Below are 22,274 nucleotides of genomic sequence, written 5' to 3' on the forward strand. Positions count from 1 at the left end.
CCTGGAAAAGTGGACTCAAGATTGAACTTGTAATTACTTGTAATAAATTTACATCGAATGGGGGTACAACTAAAATCTTATACTTAATGTGTGAAAATATATATATATATATACAGTATATATATATATATATTGTTGTTATCATCATCACCATCACCATCACCATCACCATCACCATCACCATCATCTTACATTGCATGGATTTTCCTTAACTATTCTTTTCTGGAATGTGATTGCACAACTTACAGATTTAAGAACTATCTGCGAACATAATGTGACTATTTACTTGAGTCTATAGAATATCACCCCCCCACACACACACAATATTCCACCAGTTTGAGTGAATAAACATATTACACAATACACATGGACATGCACATAGAAACATAGAAACATGGAAGATTGAAAAAGATCTCATGTCCATCTAGTCTGCCCTTATACTATTTCCTGTATTTTATCTTAGGATGGATATATGTTTATTCCAGGCATGTTTAAATTCAGTCACTATGGATTTACCAACCACGTCTGCTGGAAGTTTGTTCCAAACACACACACACACAAACGTATACAAATTGCAGCCATTGCCCAATGGGGGAAAAAGTTGTTCTATTGAAATCAATTAAACTCAAGTTTGCTGTTGCTTTTTCATACTCTCATGGTGATAAAAATTTGCTGATTTGTGCCCAACAATGAGCCATCTGCTCCTATCCGTCAGCTGCCTTACATCCCTTTGAGTTTTTGTATCTCAAATGCAGCATTAGGAGGTGGAGGCAAAGTTAACCACCCACACCTTAGTAGACCCTGTGTAGTTTTCAAAGTTTAAATTGTCACAGGCTGCTAGGGAGTATGACACAGGAAGAGTAAAGTACCTGTGATGGAGGGACTACATTAGGATACTTTTTGTTGTTTAACGTTTTTTCCCAGTCTTTTCACACCATGGGAAAATCCTGTTTGCGAGGATGTAATCATTAAAGGAGTGAACATATACTGCTTGCTCATTTTTTAAAAAAAGTTTTAATCCTTACAATCCTAGCAAACCGTTTTGGGGAAAAAACACGAGTGGGCTTTGTCTGATGAAGATAGTGAATCAAATTCCTAGCAGACCGAAGCATCAGGGTTACAAAGTTTTGGGGATTTTTTTTTTTTTTTTGCCAAACTCTTTCTTTAAATTAGCAGAGGAGATACATGAATCAGAGAGACTGAAGTTTCGTTCCCCGAGTTTGTGGGTTGGTTTCTGAATGTTTCCATTACCAGGGTAGGTAGCATATTCAGTGGAGTTTAAGGGATGTCAGTGACCTTCGGTTTATAGGGGCTAATAAATGAATATATTAATTTTAAGTTTCAAGTTACATGGTAGCTTGGAAAGAGCTTCTACCTCAATTCTGCAGCATACGCAGCTCAGAAAATCCTGACCCAATTTCTTTCTATCAGTAGTTATGTAGTTCAGCCACAAGCCTTCTATATCTATATATATATATATATATCATCTACTGTATATCCATATCCATAATCTATATCTGTATATCTATATCTATAACTATATATCATCTATATCTATATCCATAATCTATATCTATATATATCTACACCTACACCTATCATCTATATCCATTATTATTATTATTAATAATAATAATAATAATAATAATAATAATAATAATAATAATAATAATAATAATAATAATCTTTGTATGCCGCCCCTCTCTAAAGACTCAGGACAGCTCATAGCATATATTATAAAACATTAAATAGAAAGACAAATCTAATTAATTAAAAACTACATAAACTAAAAAACTGATATATTAAAAAACAACCCAACAAATCAAAACACACACACACACACATGTTTTCTGTCGAATATATATCTCAAAATCTCCCTTTCTTTTCATTATCAGCAAAAATATGTTACACACATACGCACACATACACAACATTTGTAGAAACCAATGATTTCACTGATAGGGCCAGTTGCCCCTTTGAGAATACTGTTTTATTTTGAAAGATCAACACCACCAATATCACCATCGCTTTCCCACTAAATAATGTATGTCATTATTTATCCTGGATATGTGATTGGTGGTGGAATAGAAAATGCCTCCTGCTTATTTTCATCCACTCAAAGCCAGCCAGCTTACTATACACATAGATGCTCCATTGATGCCTAGGCTTTTATGCCACAAATGATTTTAATATTTACATGAAACAAGCCGTTACCTCTAACATAGGCATCAATGGTAGTTATGAAATGCTGGGTTTTTTCTCTCCCCCCCCATTGCGCTCTCTCCCTCTCCCTCTCTCCCTCCACCCCCCTTCTCTCAACCTTGCATTGGCTAGACAGGAGCTCATCTCCTGGCTGTGGGGCATATACAGACGTCTGCTTTTGAACAGTCCTTCTTTTGACACCTCTATGGTCCACTTCTCATCCCCAGAAAGTGCCTCTTAAAAGTCTGCTCTGTGCATTCCTTTGCCTGTGAGTAGAGGGGCCACCAATTATAATGTATGATTTTAGATTTACACACTTAAAAATGTAAATGGTGAATGTAAAAAAAGCAGGCTTGCAAACATGTCATTGAAGTACACTTTATTTCAGGAGTTACTACCCACCCACCCCCAACACTCCTCCCCAGTAATCGTGCATCAGTCTGTAGCTGTATGGAGCTGAAGTCCAGTTAGACTGAAACTGCTACAAGTTTCTTGCCCCCAGAGATTACCCCTTTGCTGAAATAAAATGCAGGTCCCCCCCCTATGGTTAGGGAATAATGGAATTGATGCCTGGGTTCCTCTGTGATCATTACAATTTATTCTTCCTTTCCTTTCCTCTCACCATGCCCTATCCATATCCATACCCCTTTCCCTACAAGGCGAGCAGTTTGCAGAAAGAACACTGAGAATTACAGAGAGAAATTTTCCTTTTTTTTCTTTTCTTTAAAGAAAAGTTTTTATTTTTCTCCACAAACTCCATTTCTATATCAATACCCACATGTCTTAAAATATACTGCTCCAAATAAATAAATAAATAAATAAATAAATAAATAAATAAATAAATAAAGGGGACACTCAAAGAACACATCCTAGATCTGAATGAATGAAATATTCTCATTGAATACTTTGTTCTGTGCAAGGTTGAATGTGCACAACAGCATGTGAAATGGATTGTCAATCAGTGTTGCTTCCTAAAGTGGACAGTTTGGTTTCACAGAAGTTTGATTTACTTGGAGTTATGTTGTGTTGTTTAAGTGTTCCCTTTATTTTTTTGAGCAGTGTATATCAATGACATACATATACATTTTCAATCTTTCATAAACCAATACCTTATTTTGCACCTATTTTCAACTCCTATTCTTCAGTCTGTCTCTACACTCCCTTTTCTCAACCTTCATCCCCCCTTCCTACTTTCTTCTTCCTTCTGTCCCCTTTCTCCTTCCCTCCATTCATCACCTCTTTACTAACACTCTCTATTTTCTGCTTCTTTTCACTCCTCTTCTCCCTCCCTCTTCTATTTTCTCTTCCTCCCTTTCTTACCATTCCCTGAGTATCTCTCATCTTCGCTCAACTTAAATTTGACAGACTGATATTATGTTCCAAATTTTATGCTAACAGTGTCCCTTCTAAAGTAATTGTTTTTGTTTCATTTCTATGTTTGTAATTTCTATAGTCTAGGCAAATGTTATACTACTCTAATGCCACCTAGACCCCTAGTTTTGTCTCCTGGATCTACCACTAATTAATTCAACTTTTATCCCCAATTCATTGCTATGAGTTAGTTTTACAAACTAGTTATTATTTCTTGTGCCTCTTCATTTTAGGCCGTATCTCTTCATTGTGTCTTTATTTGTTTGCCTTTTTCCCCATTACAACAAATTCCAAACACCCATTAATTAATCCACATTGTATTTTTCAATTTATCTTAAAGTCTCACGCTGATAGTACTTATTCGCTCTTATATCGGTCTTTCATCAATTTTCCAAAGACATGTTGTAGTTTTAAAGGCAAGTTTTTATTTTACTGTGATTTTTTTAAATTGGTTTTTTTTTTGACAACTCATAGCTTACCTTGAGACTTACTGCTTTATTAATATTAAAAAAAATTGTTTTTAATGAGCTCTGCAAGTTTGACTTCATAGGACATATCTTAGAACGGCATTCTGCTGAGCTCTTAGAAGGGTTATTTTATAGGACAAGTCTTAGGACAACGCTAATGAAGTTCCAGTAACTCCCACACACACATATTTCCAATTTGTCTGCACCAATCAAGATAGAGCTTCTCGCCTAACCCAGCACAACATTGCTGGCTGGTGGATTTAGGAAAAATGATCTATCTATCTATCTATCTATCTATCTATCTATCTATCTATCTATCTATCTATCTATCTATCTATCTATTGTCTCCTTCACATTTTAGAGATATGATCAACCCTAAATGAGGAAGATACTTAGAAGTTGCTGTTATGCACTTACAAACAAACAAACAAACAAACAAACAAACACACCCACCCACACACACACAAATGCACACACATAAAGTGCTTGTTTTTTGCTGGACAGAAAAGAATTATTGGTGCAACAGTCTGTGAGTTCTCGATAGTATATTGTTCCTTTAGCTTCAGGAGAAATCTTTTAGCTGCCATTATCTGCACCATTATCAATAAAGATAAGAAGAGCCCTGGAATTAATATTCCAAAGGGAACAAAATATCAGGACCATATTTTGTTATTCAGGTGCTGAATGTGCAACCTTTGCTACAGAATTTAAGAATTTCATAGATTTAAGAATATCACTGGGTCTTCCTAACAGGAATCCAGAATAAATAGGAACGTATCAACCATCAAACTTGATCAAATGTATACTGCTCAAAAAAATAAATAAAGGGAACACTCAAAGAACACATCCTAGATCTGAATGAATGAAATATTCTCACTGAATATTTTGTTCTGTACAAAGTTGAATGTGCACAACAGCATGTGAAATTGATTGTCAACCAGTTTTGCTTCCTAAGTGGACAGTTTGATTTCACAGAAGTTTGATTTACTTGGAGTTATATTGGGTTGTTTATGTGTTCCCTTTATTTTTTCGAGCATACACTCATAAGCACACACATACACAACTATATTTAATCCATATAATGTATATTTGATATGTTGATTTGCTAATCTTGGTACTGATAGGTATCCACAGCTAATTAGTGCAAAGGCTCTACAGAGAACTAGATTTTTTTTTACCACTTGCAGAAATCCATGAGAAGTTTAAAAGAGAGAGAGAGAGAGAGAGAGGAAGGGAGGGAGGGGGAGAGAGAGAGGGAGGGGGAGAGAGAGGGAGGGAGGGAGGGAGAGAGAGAGAGGGAGGGAGGGAGGGAGAAACTATGGAAAAAAGCATTCCCCCCTTTTAAAAAATGTAGATTTGCTAATCTTGGTACTGATAGGTATCCACAGCTAATTAGTGCAAAGGCTCTACAGAGATGCTAGATTTTTTTACCACTTGCAGAAATCCATGAGAAGTTTAAAAGAGAGAGAGAGGGAGAGAGGGAGGGAGAGAGAGAGAGAGAGAAACTATAGAAAAAACCATTCCCTCCCTTTTAAAAAAAAATAGCAACTAATAAGATCAGAACAAGTGGGAGGAGAGCCCAGAGGAGATGATATGGAATTAATTATTGTTACGTATTATGTCAAATTAATAAGCATTATTCTAACTCCCCCCCAAAAACCCCTCCAAAACCACTTTTTGAATATAACCTGGAGTCAATGTTCAGAGCCCAATAGCACCGCATTTTGCTTGCCAGTATTGAATCCTACACAGTCAAATGCTAAACAATAAAATAAACTCATCCTCCTCAGGCAGATTACAGATGTCAACTCTTTTAGTGCACATTCAGCACCACATTTGCAAACCCTCCTCCTGGGAGAACACATTTGTTTCCACTCAGAAACACTGAAGCGCAAACTGGGCTGTCTCTGTTTCAAGGTTCCTGTTCCTTTTTTAGCAGCGGTTGCCTAAGGAAGGCAGAGGAGCGTCCTTCCTACCTACTTAGGGGGTTTTTGCCCTTAGCTATTGGAGCCCGTGGCTGAGGAGGGTCTTTTCTCAGCAGTAAGGACTGGAAGTGTCTCTGGATTCCTTCCACACCCATTGCAAGGTCATCGTCTCTTTCCCCGCCCTTTCAATCCGCCCCTCACATCCGACAAGAACAGGACATGCACAAGGCTCTGCGGGAAGATGAGCAACAGGCCTCGGAAGACAGCTGGTGCCGAGTTCTCGCTAGGAGGCCCTCTTTTAGCCAGCTGCACTTCCCAACCTCATTGGTCTGCTTGGAGTCAGAGGCACCTATGGGGTCTTCGGAGGGCCCCAAAGGTTCATCCCTGAGACGTGCATCCCTGAGACCTCTGGGGAACAGTCAAGAAGAGGCCTCCAGGTTACGGCAGCTATCGTTGGTTACCTCTTCCAGTCCTTGTGACGACGCCGACGATGCCACCACCACCAATGGCAGCATCAAATCGTCTAGCGTCCATGTTCCTAAAAAGGTCTTCCCTTGGATGAAGGAAACGAGACACAGCGCCAAACAGAAGACCAACCTTCCTTTTTCAGGTATTTTCTTTTCACTGTCATCTTCTCCTCCATGTAGGCAAAGCTGGCTCTTCCATGACATGTGGACTTCAACTCCCATAATTCCTGAGCTAGCATGATTGTCTCAAGAATTCTGGGAGTTGAAGTCCACAAGTCATAGAAGAGCCAACTTTGCCTACTCCTGTCCATGGGGATTCTGGGAGCCTTTAGTCAAATATATCTGGATGGGGCCAAGCTGGGGAAGGTTGGTCTAAACAATAATTTTCTAAGTCACTGTTCTTCCTATGGGGAACACAGGGACACAATCTGAAGTTAGTTGGGGGAAAGATCAAAAGCAAGATGAGAAAATATTATTTTACTGAAAGAGTAGTAGATCCTTGGAACAAACTTCCAGTAGACGTGGTAGATAAATCCACAGTAACTGAATTTAAACATCCCTGGGATAAACATATATCCATCCTAAGATAAAATACAGAAAATAGTATAAGGGCAGACTAGATGGACCATGAGGTCTTTTTCTGCCGTCAGACTTCTATGTTTCTATGTTTCTATGCTACACCTTAGGCATGTCTTTCAACTGTTTGCACCCAATGATTTTCAAAAGAACTAAGTAAACCTCAAGATACTGTTTCTTGGTGCTACCACATCCAGATCTAGCCACATACTTATTTTTATTTATTTATTTATTCATTTGTCCAATACACAAATACATAGGAAGAGAATAGACATGAAGTAATATATATAAAGATAAATGTAAAAATAGAGGAGAAGATATATGAAAGGAAGAAAATATATATGATATATGAGATAAAGGAAAGACAATTGGACAGGGGACGAAAGGCACTCCAGTGCACTTATGTACGCCCCTTATACTGGGTGTGTAGCTCCCTACCTTTGAAGCTAAATTAAGACGTGAGCTTCTAGATGAGGGTTTGGGAAGTTTCTTGGAAAGTATTTCCACATGTTTATTTTACTTGTAGCTCAAATGGCGAAATTCAAGATTTACCTGAATCTAGAATCCCCATTTTTAATTTTACCACTTTCCCCAATAATAACAACACATTGCTTCTTTGTTTTTCACAGAAAAATGTAATACTCATAGGATTGAAATATGTTTTTTATAGATCTTCTATATTTTAGTAAGCACAGGAAGTCTTTCACTTTTGACTGGTTGCTTAGCAACCGCTTGAAGTTCCAACAAACTCCACCCCCAAAAGAGATTCATGAGTCAGGTTTGAACAGGGCCGCCTCACTCCTGCAGACACGCGATCTCCTTTTGAATGCTCAGACCTGGCCCAGACCTACAGCTGATTGCCGCCTTCCACAGTCATGGGATAGTGATTTATTAACATTTTTGCTGGAAACCAACATTTACTTCTGGTTTCCAGCAAAACATGCTCGTTGTGGACAACGGGCCCACTCAATGACCACAGCGTTTACTTAATGACTATGGCATGCCCTATATGACTGCCACAAAAGGGGTCATAAAATTGGGTGCCTTCTAGTGATGATCTGCTTAATGACTCTCGTAACCGAAGACCCTAATTTCAGGCTCAATTACAGCCATAATTTGAGGGTTCTCTGTTTCTAATTTAAGGTGTTGGTTATCACCTATAAAGCCCTACATGGCTTAGGGCCAAATTATTTACGGGACCGTCTTCTGTCACGTACCTCCCAGCGACCAATCAGGGCCCAGAGGGTTGGCCTTCACTGGATCCCATTGGTCAAACAATGTCGATTGGCAGGACCATGTGGGAGGGCCTCCTCTGTGGTAGCACCGGCTCCCTGGAAATACTGCCACCAGAAATCCATACCACCCTCACCCTCCTGACCTTCCGAAAAACCTTAAAAACCTGGCTCTGCCGGCAAGCCTGCAGCCGATGAACTATACCATCTTGCTCTGGCCAAGAAGATATGAATGCTTTAATTTCAGGGTTGTTTACTGTTATATTATATTGTTATTGTTTTTATTTGTTGTACGCCATCCAGAGTCCGTAAGGAATTGGGCGGCCTATAAATTTCAAATTAAATTAATTGAAAATTCTTTTGGTTAGCTTCTCATTAAGATTATAGGAACAAATAACATGATCTACGTCACGGGTGTCAAACTCAAGATCCGGGGCCCAGATCCGGCCCGTGGGGCTGCCATGGAAACAGTGAAGAACTGGCCCGCAGTGCCTCTGCCAGTGAAAATGGAGCTCAGAAAGACAGTGGGCAGCCCACCCGAGCTCTGTTTTCACTGGCAGAGGGTTGCAGGAATCCATTGCAGCTGAAAACGGACCTTGGGAGCTCGTTTTCGCTGGCAGAGTGCTTGGGCCACCACAGGCACACCCAACACACATGATATTGAGCTGGCCAACCCCCCTCCCTCCCACCCACCCCTCAAGGTCAAACCCAACTCTGATGTGGGCCCCAGTGAAATCGAGTTTGACACCCCTGATCTAGATACACAGTGGGGCAGAACACTGTAAGTATAAATAGATAGATAGAACACATTTCCATTTTCTGTATAAAGATTACACAGATTTTTTTGAGTGTTCTTTTTAAAACAATGTTCATAAGAACTCAGAAAGTTCCTTTATGGTACTGACCAGTGTTCAGCTTCAGACTTTTAGTAGAAACTTACCATTTTAATGAAACAGACACAAATCCTAATAAGCAGTTTTCTCCAATTCTTATGGTCCATGATTGGTCCTGGCTTTATGGCCCCAGTTTATAATTTTGTCCTTGGCTTTTTCCTTCTCTTAAAACAAGTTATGGTAATCCCATCCAATCATAGATTATATGGCAGGTGAGGCATTAGGGATATGCAGTCATTCTGGTTTAATGAATTTATTTTATTTATTGAATCATTTATTGAATTTTATATTGCCACTTGTTCGTCTAGGGCAACAGAAGGCGGCTTACAGAATATAAAGCCACATTTAAAACAATAAAAACTAACAAAAAATCAAATACATTAATATATTACAGTGCTCCCTCGATTTTCGCGGGGGATGCGTTCCGAGACCGCCCGCAAAAGTCAAATTTCTGCAAAGTAGAGATGCGGAAGTAAATACACTATTTTTGGCTATGAATAGTATCACAAACCTTCCCTTAGCACTTTAAACCCCTAAATTGCAATTTCCCATTTCCTTACCAACCATTTAGATTATTACTCACCCTGTTTATTTATTAAAATTTATTAAAAAATTTTTTATTAAAGGCAAACAAAAGTTTGGCAATGACATATGATGTCATCGGGCGGGAAAAAATGTGGTATAGGGAAAAAACACATGAAGTATTTTTTAATTAATATTTTTGAAAAACTGTGGTATAGACTTTTCGTGAAGTTTGAACCCGCGAAAATTGAGGGAACACTGTATATAATATAACAAAATCACCCCCAAACTCCCCCCCCCAACCTAGCGACAACAGATCACACAAGTTATTTAATGGGATCCATCCCCCCATTGGGTTCCCCAGGCCCACTGGCAGAACCAGGTTTTCAGCGTCTTCTGGAATAGTGTTAGATTTGTGGCCATTCTAATCTCTGGGGGAATGATGTTCCAGAGAGTGGGAGCCACCACAGAGAAGGCCTTTTTTCTTGGTCCCACCAGTGTATCTCCCTCAGGGATGGGACCCACAGCATTCCCTGCCTCCCCAACTCTGATGGGTTGGGTAGCTGTGACAGGCAAGAGATGGTCCCTCTGATAACATGGTCCCAAGCCATGAAGGGCTTTAAAGGTGACCAGCAACCAATACAGCTCCTGCAGGAGAGGTGATACATGTGCACACTGTGGGGCCTGCACAAAACCATGTGGGCTGTTGCATTTTGCACTACTAGGGGCTTCTGCATGCTCTTCAAAGGCGAATGTAGAGCAAATATGTAGAGCGAACTTATGAGCAGTAATTCTGATGATTTTAAAAATGATCAGGGCTAGACAAATTTATGAAAAACAAAATAACCAACAGCTATTGCCTATGATGGGTCTATGCTACTAGTAGGATCAGAGGCAACAAAACTCTGTATATGACTAAATAAGGTCTAGTTCAGTAGAGAGCCCTTTTTGAAAACCTGGCTCTGCCGGCAGGCCTGAGGCCATTGAGCAATACCATCTAACTCCAGACAAGAAGAATGAATGTTTTTATTAGGGGCTTTAACTGTTCTGATATTGTTTTTATTTGTTGTACACCGCCCTGAGTCTGGAAGGAATTGGGCGGCTATAAATTTAATAAATTAAATTTCAAATCTGATGATGGCTCTGCAGTACAATGAAAATGGACAAACCACCATTCTTTGCAGAGTTCTGGAACAAGATACCTTCAGCGGAGGGAAGATCCTTCCGTATCACTGGAAATATTTGCAAACACATTATTTTTGAATTTGAATTCTGGTTTGAGTTTTTACCAAATTTTATTTATTTATTTTTATTTATTTATTCGATTTTTATGCCGCCCTTCTCCTTAGAATCAGGGCGGCTTACAACATGTTGACAAAGCCAGCATATTGCTCCCACAATCCGGGTCCATACCAGGTGTATATATATACATGCAGATCTACATTTTAGACCAGGGCTGTCAAACCTGCGCCCCATGCTAGCCACGCCCACGACTGGTTTAGCAAAGGGGGAAAAAGTCCCGACACGTCATGTGATGGCACTGTGATGCCGTGAGTTTGACAGCCCTGTGCTAGACGTATTGTACATTCTAACGATACCTTTGTGAGCTCAAAACGTTAAGATGGAAAGTCTAGATAGCTCTTGATTTACGACCACAACTGAGCCCAAGATTTTGGTTAAGTGAGGCATTTGTTAAGTGAGGTTCGCCCCATTTTGCGGCATTTATGCCCACAGTTATTAAGCGAATCACTGCAATTATTAAATTTATAATGCAATTGTTAAGTGAACCTGGTTTCTCTGCTGAGTTTGTTTGTCAGAAGGTTGCAAAAGGCAATCCCATGACCCCAGGGAACTGTCATAAATGGGAGACAGTTGCCAAGCACGTGATCATGTGAATCATCAGGATGCAGCAACAGTCACAAGTGTGAAAAACCTTCATAAGTCACTGGTGTTGTAACTTCAAATGGTCACTACAGGAAGTTATGAGTCAAGAACTTATCTACAGTGGTGAAATCCATTTTTAAAAAACTTCTGGTTCTGTGGGTGTGGCCTGGTGGGCGTGGTGTGGCTTAATGGGCGTGGCTTAGTGGGCACGGCAGGGGAAGGATACGCAAAATCCGCATTCCCTCCCCACTCTGGGGCCAGCCAGAAGTGGTATTTGCCAGTTCTCCAAACGACTCAAAATTTCCACTACTGATTTTCCAGTACCTGTCAGAACGTGTTGCATTTCACTCCTGCTTATCTTCCTATAATATCTGGTTTCTACCTCCTTCTCGAGTGATGTGGCTGGAATTCATCTTTTCCATGACTTGTTTACAAATTATCCAGTCATCTGAATGCAGCCCATTGGGAATTTCTGGCTGAGACTTTCCAAGCTATCTACAAGTAGTCCTCCACTTACAACCATTAGTTGATCTTTCTAAATTGCAACAGCACTAAAAAAAAGTTACTTAACTCCAGTTCTTATATTTCTGATCATCGCATTCAGGCACTTTGGCAAATTGTCCTTTATTTACAATGGTTGCAGCATCCCGGGGTCACGTGACTGCCATTTGCAATCTTCCCAACTGGCTTCCGATGAGTAAAGTCAATGGAGGAAGCCCGATGCACTGAACATGTAAGAAACTACAGTGATTTCATTAATAACTGTGGCCAAAAAAAAAAAAAAAGCCCAGCTGTGGATTAAAATCAGGTAAAGTTAAGTTTTCCCCTGTCCAGTTGTATCTACCTCTAGGGGAGTGGTGCTCATCTCCATTTCTTAGCTATGGGAACCAGCGTTGGCTGAAGATACTTTCCATGGTCATGTGGCCAACATGATAATATACTGCTCAAAAAAATAAAGGGAACACTCAAAGAACACATCCTAGATCTGAATGAACGAAATATTCTCATTGAATACTTTGTTCTGTACAAAGTTGAATGTGCACAACAGCAGGTGAAATTGATTGCCAATCAGTATTGTTTCCAAGTGGGCTGTTTGATTTCACAGATGTTTGATTTACTTGGAGTTATAGTGTGCTGTTTAAGTGTTCCCTTAATTTTATTTTTTTTGAGCAGTGTATATGCCGAAGCAGACAGAACACCGTTACCTTCCCACCAAAGTGGTACCTACTTATCTACTTGCATCTACCTGCTTTCGAATTGCTAGGTGGTCACGAGCTGAGGCAAGGAATGGGTGCTCATGCATATCGTGCAGTGCTCAGGTCTTGAACCTGGGCTGCTAGCTTCCCAGTGCTTAACCACTGAGCCATAAGTTCATCAGGTATGAGTCACTTAATAGAAACATAGAAGATTGATGGCAGAAAAAGACCTCATGGTCCATGTAGTCTGCCCTTATACTATTTCCTGTATTTTATCTTAGGATGGATATATGTTTAGTCTGCCCTTATGCTATTTCCTGTATTTTATCTTAGGATATATGTAATGATGTCCTTGCTTAGCAATGAAAATTCTGATCCTAACTGGGGCTCTAAGTTGAAGTCTACCTGTACTCATAAACAAATACCGTGCAGGGAAAACTTTGTCTAGACTATTTGGCAGCACTTCGCTGGCCCAGTAAGTGTGTATGAAATAATGACCACAACTTGTTTCCTAGTTCTTTAATCCAAGAATGGAGCTGGTATTTTTAATGCTGAGTCATTAGTTTGGTTTAACACTCCACATGAACATGTTCATCGTTCGGCGTATGTGTAAAGTTAATACACATATGTGGGTGTGAGCAACATTGTGTAGCTGTTCCATGACATGCCTCGTTTCTGTGTTGATTTCAGTAGGATGAATATTCTGCAAGGCGATGAGTTTGCTCGGAGGGCAGAGTGGTTAAGGTTCGAGCTGAACTGAATGTTCGTTCCCTTTATTTAGACAGCAGCTCTCCGTCAGCTTTCGCCTCGTCCAAGAGGATTCGAACGGCCTACACCCAAACGCAGCTGGTGGAACTGGAAAAGGAGTTTCATTTTAACAGGTACCTCTGCCGGCCCCGCCGGTTGGAAATGGCCCAGCTCCTACGGCTCTCCGAGAGGCAAATCAAGATCTGGTTTCAGAACAGACGGATGAAGTACAAGAAAGACAGCAGGGTCAAAGGCACCATCTTGGCGTCGCCCAATAACTGCTTTGAAGTGGGCGACTATTACGGGCACGTGGAGGCTGACTACGAGATAGCCCCATCGAATTCCTGCAGCAAATCCTTGGAAAAAATGGAGAGTTCCGTAGGGTACACAGGTCCTCTCTGTAACAGCCCTGTGATGTCAATCTCTTTGGACTATGGCCCTTTCTTTGGACCTGGGGAGAGCCATCCTTATGGACTCCCAGTTCTTCCAGGCAGCCCAAGAGCAATGGGAGAAAATTATCTGGGAAACGTGTCCGGGGCTGAGTCTTTCTTCAGCCACCCTGATTACTCCTCTGGAAACCTGGAATACAGCTGTGCTGCTGAAACCCCAAGCCACCCCCAGCTTGGGCCATCCAACTCGTATCCCGTTTACGCAGATTTAACCACACATTCTGTGCCTCAGGGAGATTCTCAGGGACCTGTAAATCTGATGCATCTGTGAGAGCTGCCTGGACGGAAGCAGAGCAGGGGAAATTGCTATGGTCCTATTATCTCATTAAAACAAATACCTCTAAGTGCAACCAACAGTATTCCTCCCTCCCTCCCCACCCACCCATTACCTCCTATTTATTGGAACTAACATTTATTGGATGGAGAAAGGTAGAAGCCACTGTTGGATGTTTTACTCAAGGAAAGACCAGATTGATTGATTTATAATAATAATAATAATAATAATAATAATAATAATAATAATAATAGTAATACCACCACCGAATAACAGAATCTACCTATCTTGGGGATAAGACTCCATAGGTGGATAAAAATGCCAAATCCAGTCTAAACAACTGTCTGGCTCTGCAATGGACCATAATAATAGTAGTAGTAATAATAATTTGGTTGTTTCTTCCAGGATACACACATTGTAATGTACTTTTATGAAAGTTGTGAGACTGGATCTTGGCCATTCAGTAGCAGGAACAGCCATTTGCCCCCATTTACCCCCAGGTGGGGGAAGGAAGTCTCATCTTCCAGGCATTGGTTTCTCTAAAATTAAAGAAAGTAATTAAAATTGGATTCTCCCCAAGCCTCATTCTTTTTGCCTATCCTATTTGAGAAGCTCAGGGCCTTCCTGTTTATTCCCATTTGTGGGACCTCCCTTTGTCACCACAGTCACCTTGCCTTAATGGCAGGGATATTTACAAGTTCAAGGGGCAAAAACAGACAACGTTGTATTAGCTAATTGCACGCCACAACAACACGCATGTAACCGAGGGCAGAGTAAGCAACTGGGCGCCCCTTTAGCAAAAACTGGTTCCCAGGAATTTAAGCAGGAGGAGCAGGTAGGAGAATCAACTCTTTCCTCCCTTTCTTAAAAGCCTGAGAAGATGTGATTGAAGTTTTCTTCTCTGGGCAAGTTGTTTAGGGCTGAGGAGCTTTGAAGTGTTTACCTGGAAACCTCAGTGGAAATGTAGACTTACGTATCTTCCCTCCCCTGCTTTTCAAACATTTAACCTTTTCTTCTGGTGTTTTTCACTGAGGGAGAATCCCAGGCTGCAGAAGATGCTAGGAAATGTCCTTTTTATTCGTGAGGAACCAGTGAAGTTCGGTTGTCATGAAATTTCACCTGCAGGGTTTTTTTTTAAATTAGATTTGTATGCCGCCCCTCTCCAAAGACTCAGGGCGGCTAACAACAATATAAAAAGACAATGTAAACAAATCTAATATTAAAAACAATCTAAAAAACCCCAATTTAAAGAACCACTCATACATACAAGCATACCATGTATAAATTCTATAAGCCTAGGGGGAAGGGAAATTTCAATTCTCCCATGCCTGACGACAGAGGTGGGTTTTAAGGAGCTTGCGAAAGGCAAGGAGGGTGGGGGCAACTCTGATATCTGGGGGGAGCTGGTTCCAGAGGGTCGGGGCCGCCACAGAGAAGGCTCTTCTCCTGGGTCCTGCCAAACGACATTGCTTAGTCGATGGGACCCGGAGAAGGCCAACTCTGTGGGACCTAACCGGTCGCTGGGATTCATGCGCTTCCCTTGAATTCGGTCATTGCAAAAGAAAAAATCTGCAAGGGAGGATAGTATGCTGTCTAAAATTCTTTTTACTGAGAATACACCACCCCCCAGGTAAAATGAAAACCCCCAACACACTTTAGAATAGCCCCTTCAAATATGCTCTCCTGTTTTGTTATGATCTGCCTCCTATAAACATCCTCAGACAAGACTAATGCTTCTGCAGCAGAGATAGCTGGTTGTATATTTTCCTACCTCCCACCCCGGCCTTTTCTCCACAAGCCCAGCTGACCTTAAGTGCCTAGGATGGAAGCAACCAACTCTTGTCCCAAACCAAGTTAACTTTACAGGCCCATTTTTTTGAGAGAGAGTGAGAGAGAGAGTATTCCATTTCTGTGGAGAACAAGGCCTTCCTAAAGCACCTTGTAAAATCTAAAAGTATAACTCTGCATTTTAAACACCTTACAAGATTAACCCACGCAAACATCTCTGGCGAAACAGGGATGCCGTAGACGTTACCTGCTGTCCTGGGATACTTGGCTGAGCGAATGGCCTGCCAAGCCGAGGTCATTGTCTCCCTTACCTGAAGCAGAATGGAAAGAATGCATCAGACGGAGGAGAACTAACCGGCAGAGCCACACTTTCGCCGCACGTTAACACACCGCTGTTGGTTTATTTTGTAATGATCGCTTGGCTCTCTGGCATCTATTTTAATGTAGTGTTTTGATACTTGGAAATAAAGAGACTTTTAAAAAAACCGCACCAGGAGATTTTTCTTGGTGAAGGCCGCCTAGCTCTCCTCCATGAACACTGCTCTGTTGTTCTTAGAATCACTTTGCCATCTTGTAGTATACGAAAGGCTGGGCCTCACCCTTCCCTCACCCCCATTAATCATCGAGACAGCACATACTTCAGAAGGCCTCTAGCTCTTTCATCTCCCAGTTAGTATGCAGCTCTGAAGCTTAGTTGGCTTGTATGGTTCCCCCCCCCACTCCCTCCACAACTGGCCCCTGCCTTCCATTAAATGGGCGTCCATTTCCGGAGACGACAGAGTAAGCGAGGCTTTTCCAGTCTCCCTTGGAGTGGCTTATGCCCAGCGTGAGGTGTGAGGCTTCGATGGGAAGGATGGGGAAGCCTACCTGGCCAAAAGTCCCAATTTCTACAGCCCGTGTGGGAAAATGGAGAGCCGCTATGTAAGTTCTTGTGCATCAAAAAATATCTTTCCCACCCACCCCAGTCTGGTCTCACTCCATTTGAGGTAAAAGTGACAGCTTTGGATTTTGTCTTCCTCAAAGAAGAAGTGAAAAGGGGGCATTATGGTTAGGGTCAGGGGTGGGCTGCTGCCTGGACAGGGAGTCGGGGAGACGACGCAGTGAGGTAGCGAAAATGGAGCTCCACCCCAGAGCACCTAATTTGCACTGAAAGATGTTGAAAAAAATTGCAGGGCGTCCTGCGCTAGCCACACCCACAGTATGGTAGTAAAACATATGGTAGCCCTTCACTGATTAGGGTTCAGTGGTGGAGCTGCTCTCCTCCTCGGTAGCCCTCGACTTACCATTGAGCCCAACATTTCTGTTGCTGAGCAAGACAGTCGTTAAGTGAGTTCTACGACCTTTCTTGCCAGTAAGTGAATCACAACTGTTGTTACTGTCAAGCCAGTGCTGACGTTGGTGAGAAATTAACAGCTTGCCACACTATCTAAAGAAGGCCTGATGTTTATGGGAACTTGGGAGGGGTGATTTTCATGAGAGAACTGATGCAGCTACAAAGCATTATTTCGAGTCGTTCAAGGACATCCTATGCCCACCCACCTGGGCGGAAGTGGAAGGAGGGCTTGCCATGCTGGCACAATCTGAGTGGGCAACGTGACAGGTTTGTCGGGGGGGGGGGGCACACAAGGGATGTGAACTTTCAACTGAGTGGGAAGCTCAGATCCAGGTGTCAGGATGGCTCCAGAAATAAATTGGATCTTTTTGAGGCGTACTTTGACTCAGACTCTGACTTAGTTTGGATGTCACCTGGAACCTTGACAGTTAAATTAGTAACACAGTTGCTAAGTGAATCCATCTTCCCCATTGACTTTGCTTGTCAGAAGGTCTCCAAAGGAGATTGTATGACCCTACAACCGTCATAGAAACATAGAAGTCTGATGGCAGAAAAAGACCTCATGGTCCATCTAGTCTGCCCTTATACTATTTTCTGTATTTTATCTTAGGATGGATATATGTTTATCCCAGGCATGTTTAAATTCAGTTACTGTGGATTTATCTACCACGTCTGCTGGAAGTTTGTTCCAAGGATCTACTACTCTTTCAGTAAAATAATATTTTCTCATGTTGCTTTTGATCTTTCCCCCAGCTAACTTCAGATTATGTCCCCTTGTTCTTGTGTTCACTTTCCTATTAAAAACACTTCCCTCCTGGACCTTATTTAACCCTTTAACATATTTAAATGTCATAAATATGAATCCATTGCCAAGCATCTGGATTTTGATCACCTGGACAGGGGGATGCTGCAGTGGTCATAAATGTGACAGACAGTGGTAAGTCACTTTTTTCAGTGGCATTGTAACTTTGAATAGTCACTAAACAAACCGTTGTATAAGAAGGCATCTACAAGAAGCAGATGGATATCTGAATAATAGAATAGCCGAGTTGGAAGTTGGACCTTAGAGATTTTCTAGTTCAAGCCCCTGCTCAAGGAGGAGACCCTACCATTTCAGGCAAATAGCTGCCCAATTCAAGGGTGGGTTCTAATTTACCTTGCTGCTGGTTTGCTTCATTCCTGCGCATGCGCAGTGCCGAAAACCCAGCTTCTGCACATGCGCAAAAGCAAAAACCAGCAATCTTTAAAAAAATTTTTTTTTAAAAGGATGGTGGCGTTCAGGGACCTGCACCGAAAGAACTGCCTCCATGACATCACCACCCATTTACAATCGGTTCTACTGAACTGGTGCGAACCGGAAGGAACCGACCTCTGGACTCCAATCTCTTCTTATTTCTGGTCTTTCACTTCCAATCATTTCTCTGGATGTCTATAACCTCTCTGGCTTCCCACATTTCCATAAAATTATAAGGAAATACTCCCATGGGACTTTCTTCAAATTGGATAGCCAGGGAGGATACACAATTATGGAGTAATGCCTAGCTGAAAAAAAGAAAATACAGCCCTCCCCGCCTTCACAATAATATAAAAGTGGCTACACTTAATTCTAGAACACCCTATAAATAAATTAGAGAAAAACAGAAACTTTATTTTTTCTGCAGAAGAAAGATGGCTATTTTTTTTTTGAAGAGTATTAAAAGTAAGTGTTGTGATTCAGCCTGAGGCTCCTCAGGGAATGGCTGGAACTCTGCCGGATCCATGCTCAGAGGGGGAGGACGATGAACAGGAGGGGGAGGACCAGGTAGAAGAGGAAGAGGAGGAGGGAGAGCAGCCTGAGACCCCCGGGGGGGGCTCTCCCCAGCGAGTAGCCTGGATTCATTAGATGAAGATGCCCAGGCTATCATAGACATGAGGCAGAGACGGGCAGCCCAAAGAAGGGGCCAATTAGCAAGGTATTTCCATCCCTGAATTGGTAACAGCTGGGTTTGGGTGTGGTTCTCCTCAGCAGGGTTGAAAAGGCAGGCCCGCCCTTACTGTATTGTGGAGAGTTATCAATTGGGAGTCCTGTGACCTTGCTTCGATTCTTGGCGTCTCTGATCCTAGCTTGTGGCTTCGAAGGCTGAAGACTTGGGGGAGGCGTGGGTTTTATTATCTCCAGTGTTGTTTTTGCCAGCAAGAATCCTGTTTTATTGCCTGGCCGTCGTGAAACCTCTGTGAAGCTTCATAACGTTCCTGTCTGTAAGAACAGGTTTTGTTACCTGTGTTTGCTTTCAAATATATAAACTGCCTTTGCTTTGTACCAGTGTGTCTGGATACTCTTTTTAGTTGGCGTTGGCGTCTGGGGGGACCCAGACAGAACAAGTAAGAAAACAATTTCTTTGGAAAATCCAGCTTTAAGCTTCACTCTTTCAAAACAATTATTAGTTCTTATTTGCTAACTATTGATTTACTTTAGTCCAATAACACAAACACTGAAACATGTGAAATGTGATCATAAAGACAGTTCAGGTTAAAGGTCTGGCACCTGCTGTTGTCAAGCATCATTGTTGATGCTGAAAGTTTCATTTTATATCTTAGGAGTTAAAAAATGACAACAAATCAGAATTTAAATGGAACAGTTGAATTTTAGTTTTTCATTGTGAATACCAGCCAAAGTTTAACACTTCTGAGTAGTATTGATTCCAACAGGAAAAGTATTCCCAATGAAAACAAAGGAACGTCTCACTAATTTGACTGGATCAATTCTGTCTTATATTTTTTTACTCCTATTAACAAAATTTAAAATGGAAATTTAAGAGTTAAAATCATTAATTAAAACAACATTTTTCTACTTTTAAACATGTTTTGTTTCCTACTTTGTCAGTCTAAACGTAGACAAAAAACTGCTCTCCAGACGACAAAGTAACTGTGTCTGTATCCCACTTGTCGCAGATCCACTTAAGAGGTGGATAATGACAAAAGTGATGAATCAGGAATCCAAATACCATAGGAACCTGTTGTAAAAAAAACCAACAACCCCAAAACAACCCTAGTTATATTAAACCTCCAGAAAATGAGGAAGAAAAACATTAACTTTTATTAGATTTAAAGCAGAAGCTATATGTGCAGTAGGGTACAGTAGTTATATTGGGGAATTCAAGAGAATTAGTGATGTGGTCCCTGAGAATCTTTCCAATTTTGCTTTTATGTGGCTAGACAGCAATATTAGAAAAAAGTGTGTCTGAATTTGGAGTCTTACTGATTGGGGTAGAGCAGCAGGAACACATTGTTTGATGAGATATTCTCTAGGGATGCTTAATTTGCTTATTCTTGGTTCTATTCATGTGATTAGATTAGATTTATTGGATTTATATGCCGCCCCTCTCTGTAGACTCCGGGCGGCTCACAACAGTGACAAAAACAATACATAATGACAAATCTAATATTTACCAATCTAATTACAGTTTTAAGTTAACAAGTTCATAAAAGCAACCCCAATATATATAAAAAACAAGCACACAATCAATCAAACACCAAAACAACATGGGCAAAGGGGAGATGTTTCAATTCCCCCATGCCTGACGGCAGAGGTGGGTTTTAAGGAGTTTACGAAAGGGAAGGAGGGTGGGGGCAATCCTAATCTCAGGGGGGAGCTGGTTCCAGAGGGTCGGAGCCACCACAGAGAAGGCTCTTCCCCTGGGTCCCGCCAGATGACATTGTTTAGTCGATGGGACCCGAAAAAGGCCAACTCAGTGGGACCTAACCGGTCGCTGGGATTCGTGCGGTAGAAGGCGGTCCCGAAGATATTTTGGTCCGGTGCCATGAAGGGCTTTATAGGTCATAACCAACAGTTTGAATTGTGACCGGAAACTGATCGGCAACCAATGCAGACTGCGGAGTAAATGTGATGGAGAAAATAAGGTTAACAAGTAAAGCAGAGACTCTACCCTCCCCATCTTTGGGCTATGACTAGGATCAAACCCAGTTCACCTCTTTGACTAACACCATCAAATCTAGGTTGACTTTCCATGCCCTGGACGAAGTGTCCTGCAACCATTTCTAAACCAAAAAGTAGATGCTCTCACCAGCTCATGGCCCAGCCCAAGGGAAATGCAACTTGGAGAAACCCACCCTTCTATCTCTAGATCAGCTGATGGCCACAGCCTTCCATCGCCTCCTTAACAATGGGCATTCCCAGCTCTGCTGCTCTTCTTAAAGACCCATTTTGCCTAAAAGTAGAACTCACTCCAGGTACAGACAAGAAGATACTTAGCTTCGCCAAAGGTTGCCCACAAACCAAACCCCTAGGATTTCCTACCTGGTACCCAGATCTTGTATAAGAATCTTTGCTTACCCATTGTTTGAAATTCCTCTTTCTTGTAAAGGAGGCATCCAATCACCATTGAATAATTGGCTGGCTGTTTCTCTTGAGTGTTGTGCTCTGTCTTTCTGAATTCCCCACGACAGCACAATTCTTGCGAAGCATGAGAAGTCACTTGCGAAATTGTGGCCCATGGTTTTAATGTGACGATTTGAAAGAGAGAGCTGCCCAGATTGCTAGGGCTTCTTCTCAGTCGTAGTTAGGGATGAGAACCAAACATGAGCAGAGATAGCGGGAATTCACTTATTCTATTCATTTATCGTTTCTCTGGTCCACTGCACCCTGGGTCCTGTTCCTCCTGAATTATGGATTAATTAAGAAACACTCCCAAGAAGCTGAATTTTAGAATGAGAACATTAGCAGTTTACCGTAACTTTCCAGTTCTTCTATTTATTTGTATTTGCTCACCCTCATTCTACATTATTGTCTTGAATGTGATTTAAAGAAAAAACTAAATAACTTCAAACACTTCTGTTCCATTTTTCTACTAGAAAATATTTAAAGTACATATCCATGGGTCAGCTCAAATTCTACTGATTTATCAGAAGCCAATGAAAAGCCCATAGGGTAAAGGAACTGGGAAACGCA

At 41.4% G+C, this 22,274-nt stretch overlaps 1 protein-coding gene across 1 annotated transcript; it reads left to right on the forward strand.

The window, feature by feature from the left end:
- The first annotated feature begins 5,991 nt into the window (after positions 1–5,991).
- LOC139158722 (homeobox protein Hox-D3-like) lies at positions 5,992–14,306 on the forward strand. Its single transcript, XM_070736053.1, has 2 exons — positions 5,992–6,575; positions 13,517–14,306. Exons 1-2 carry the CDS (start codon positions 6,185–6,187, stop codon positions 14,200–14,202), a joined length of 1,077 nt encoding a protein of 358 aa, XP_070592154.1. The 5' UTR covers positions 5,992–6,184; the 3' UTR covers positions 14,203–14,306.
- The last annotated feature ends 7,968 nt before the right edge of the window (positions 14,307–22,274 follow it).

Source organism: Erythrolamprus reginae, chromosome 2 (genome assembly GCF_031021105.1).
Source record: "Erythrolamprus reginae isolate rEryReg1 chromosome 2, rEryReg1.hap1, whole genome shotgun sequence".
Classification (NCBI taxonomy): domain Eukaryota; kingdom Metazoa; phylum Chordata; class Lepidosauria; order Squamata; family Dipsadidae; genus Erythrolamprus; species Erythrolamprus reginae.

Bases quoted from the DNA above. Each gene is read 5' to 3' on its own strand.
- LOC139158722 (XM_070736053.1), top strand. From the start codon at position 6,185: ATGCACAAGGCTCTGCGGGAAGATGAGCAACAGGCCTCGGAAGACAGC. The intron at 6,576-13,516 runs GTATTTTCTTTT...CCCTTTATTTAG, and splicing joins GACCAACCTTCCTTTTTCAG to ACAGCAGCTCTCCGTCAGCT.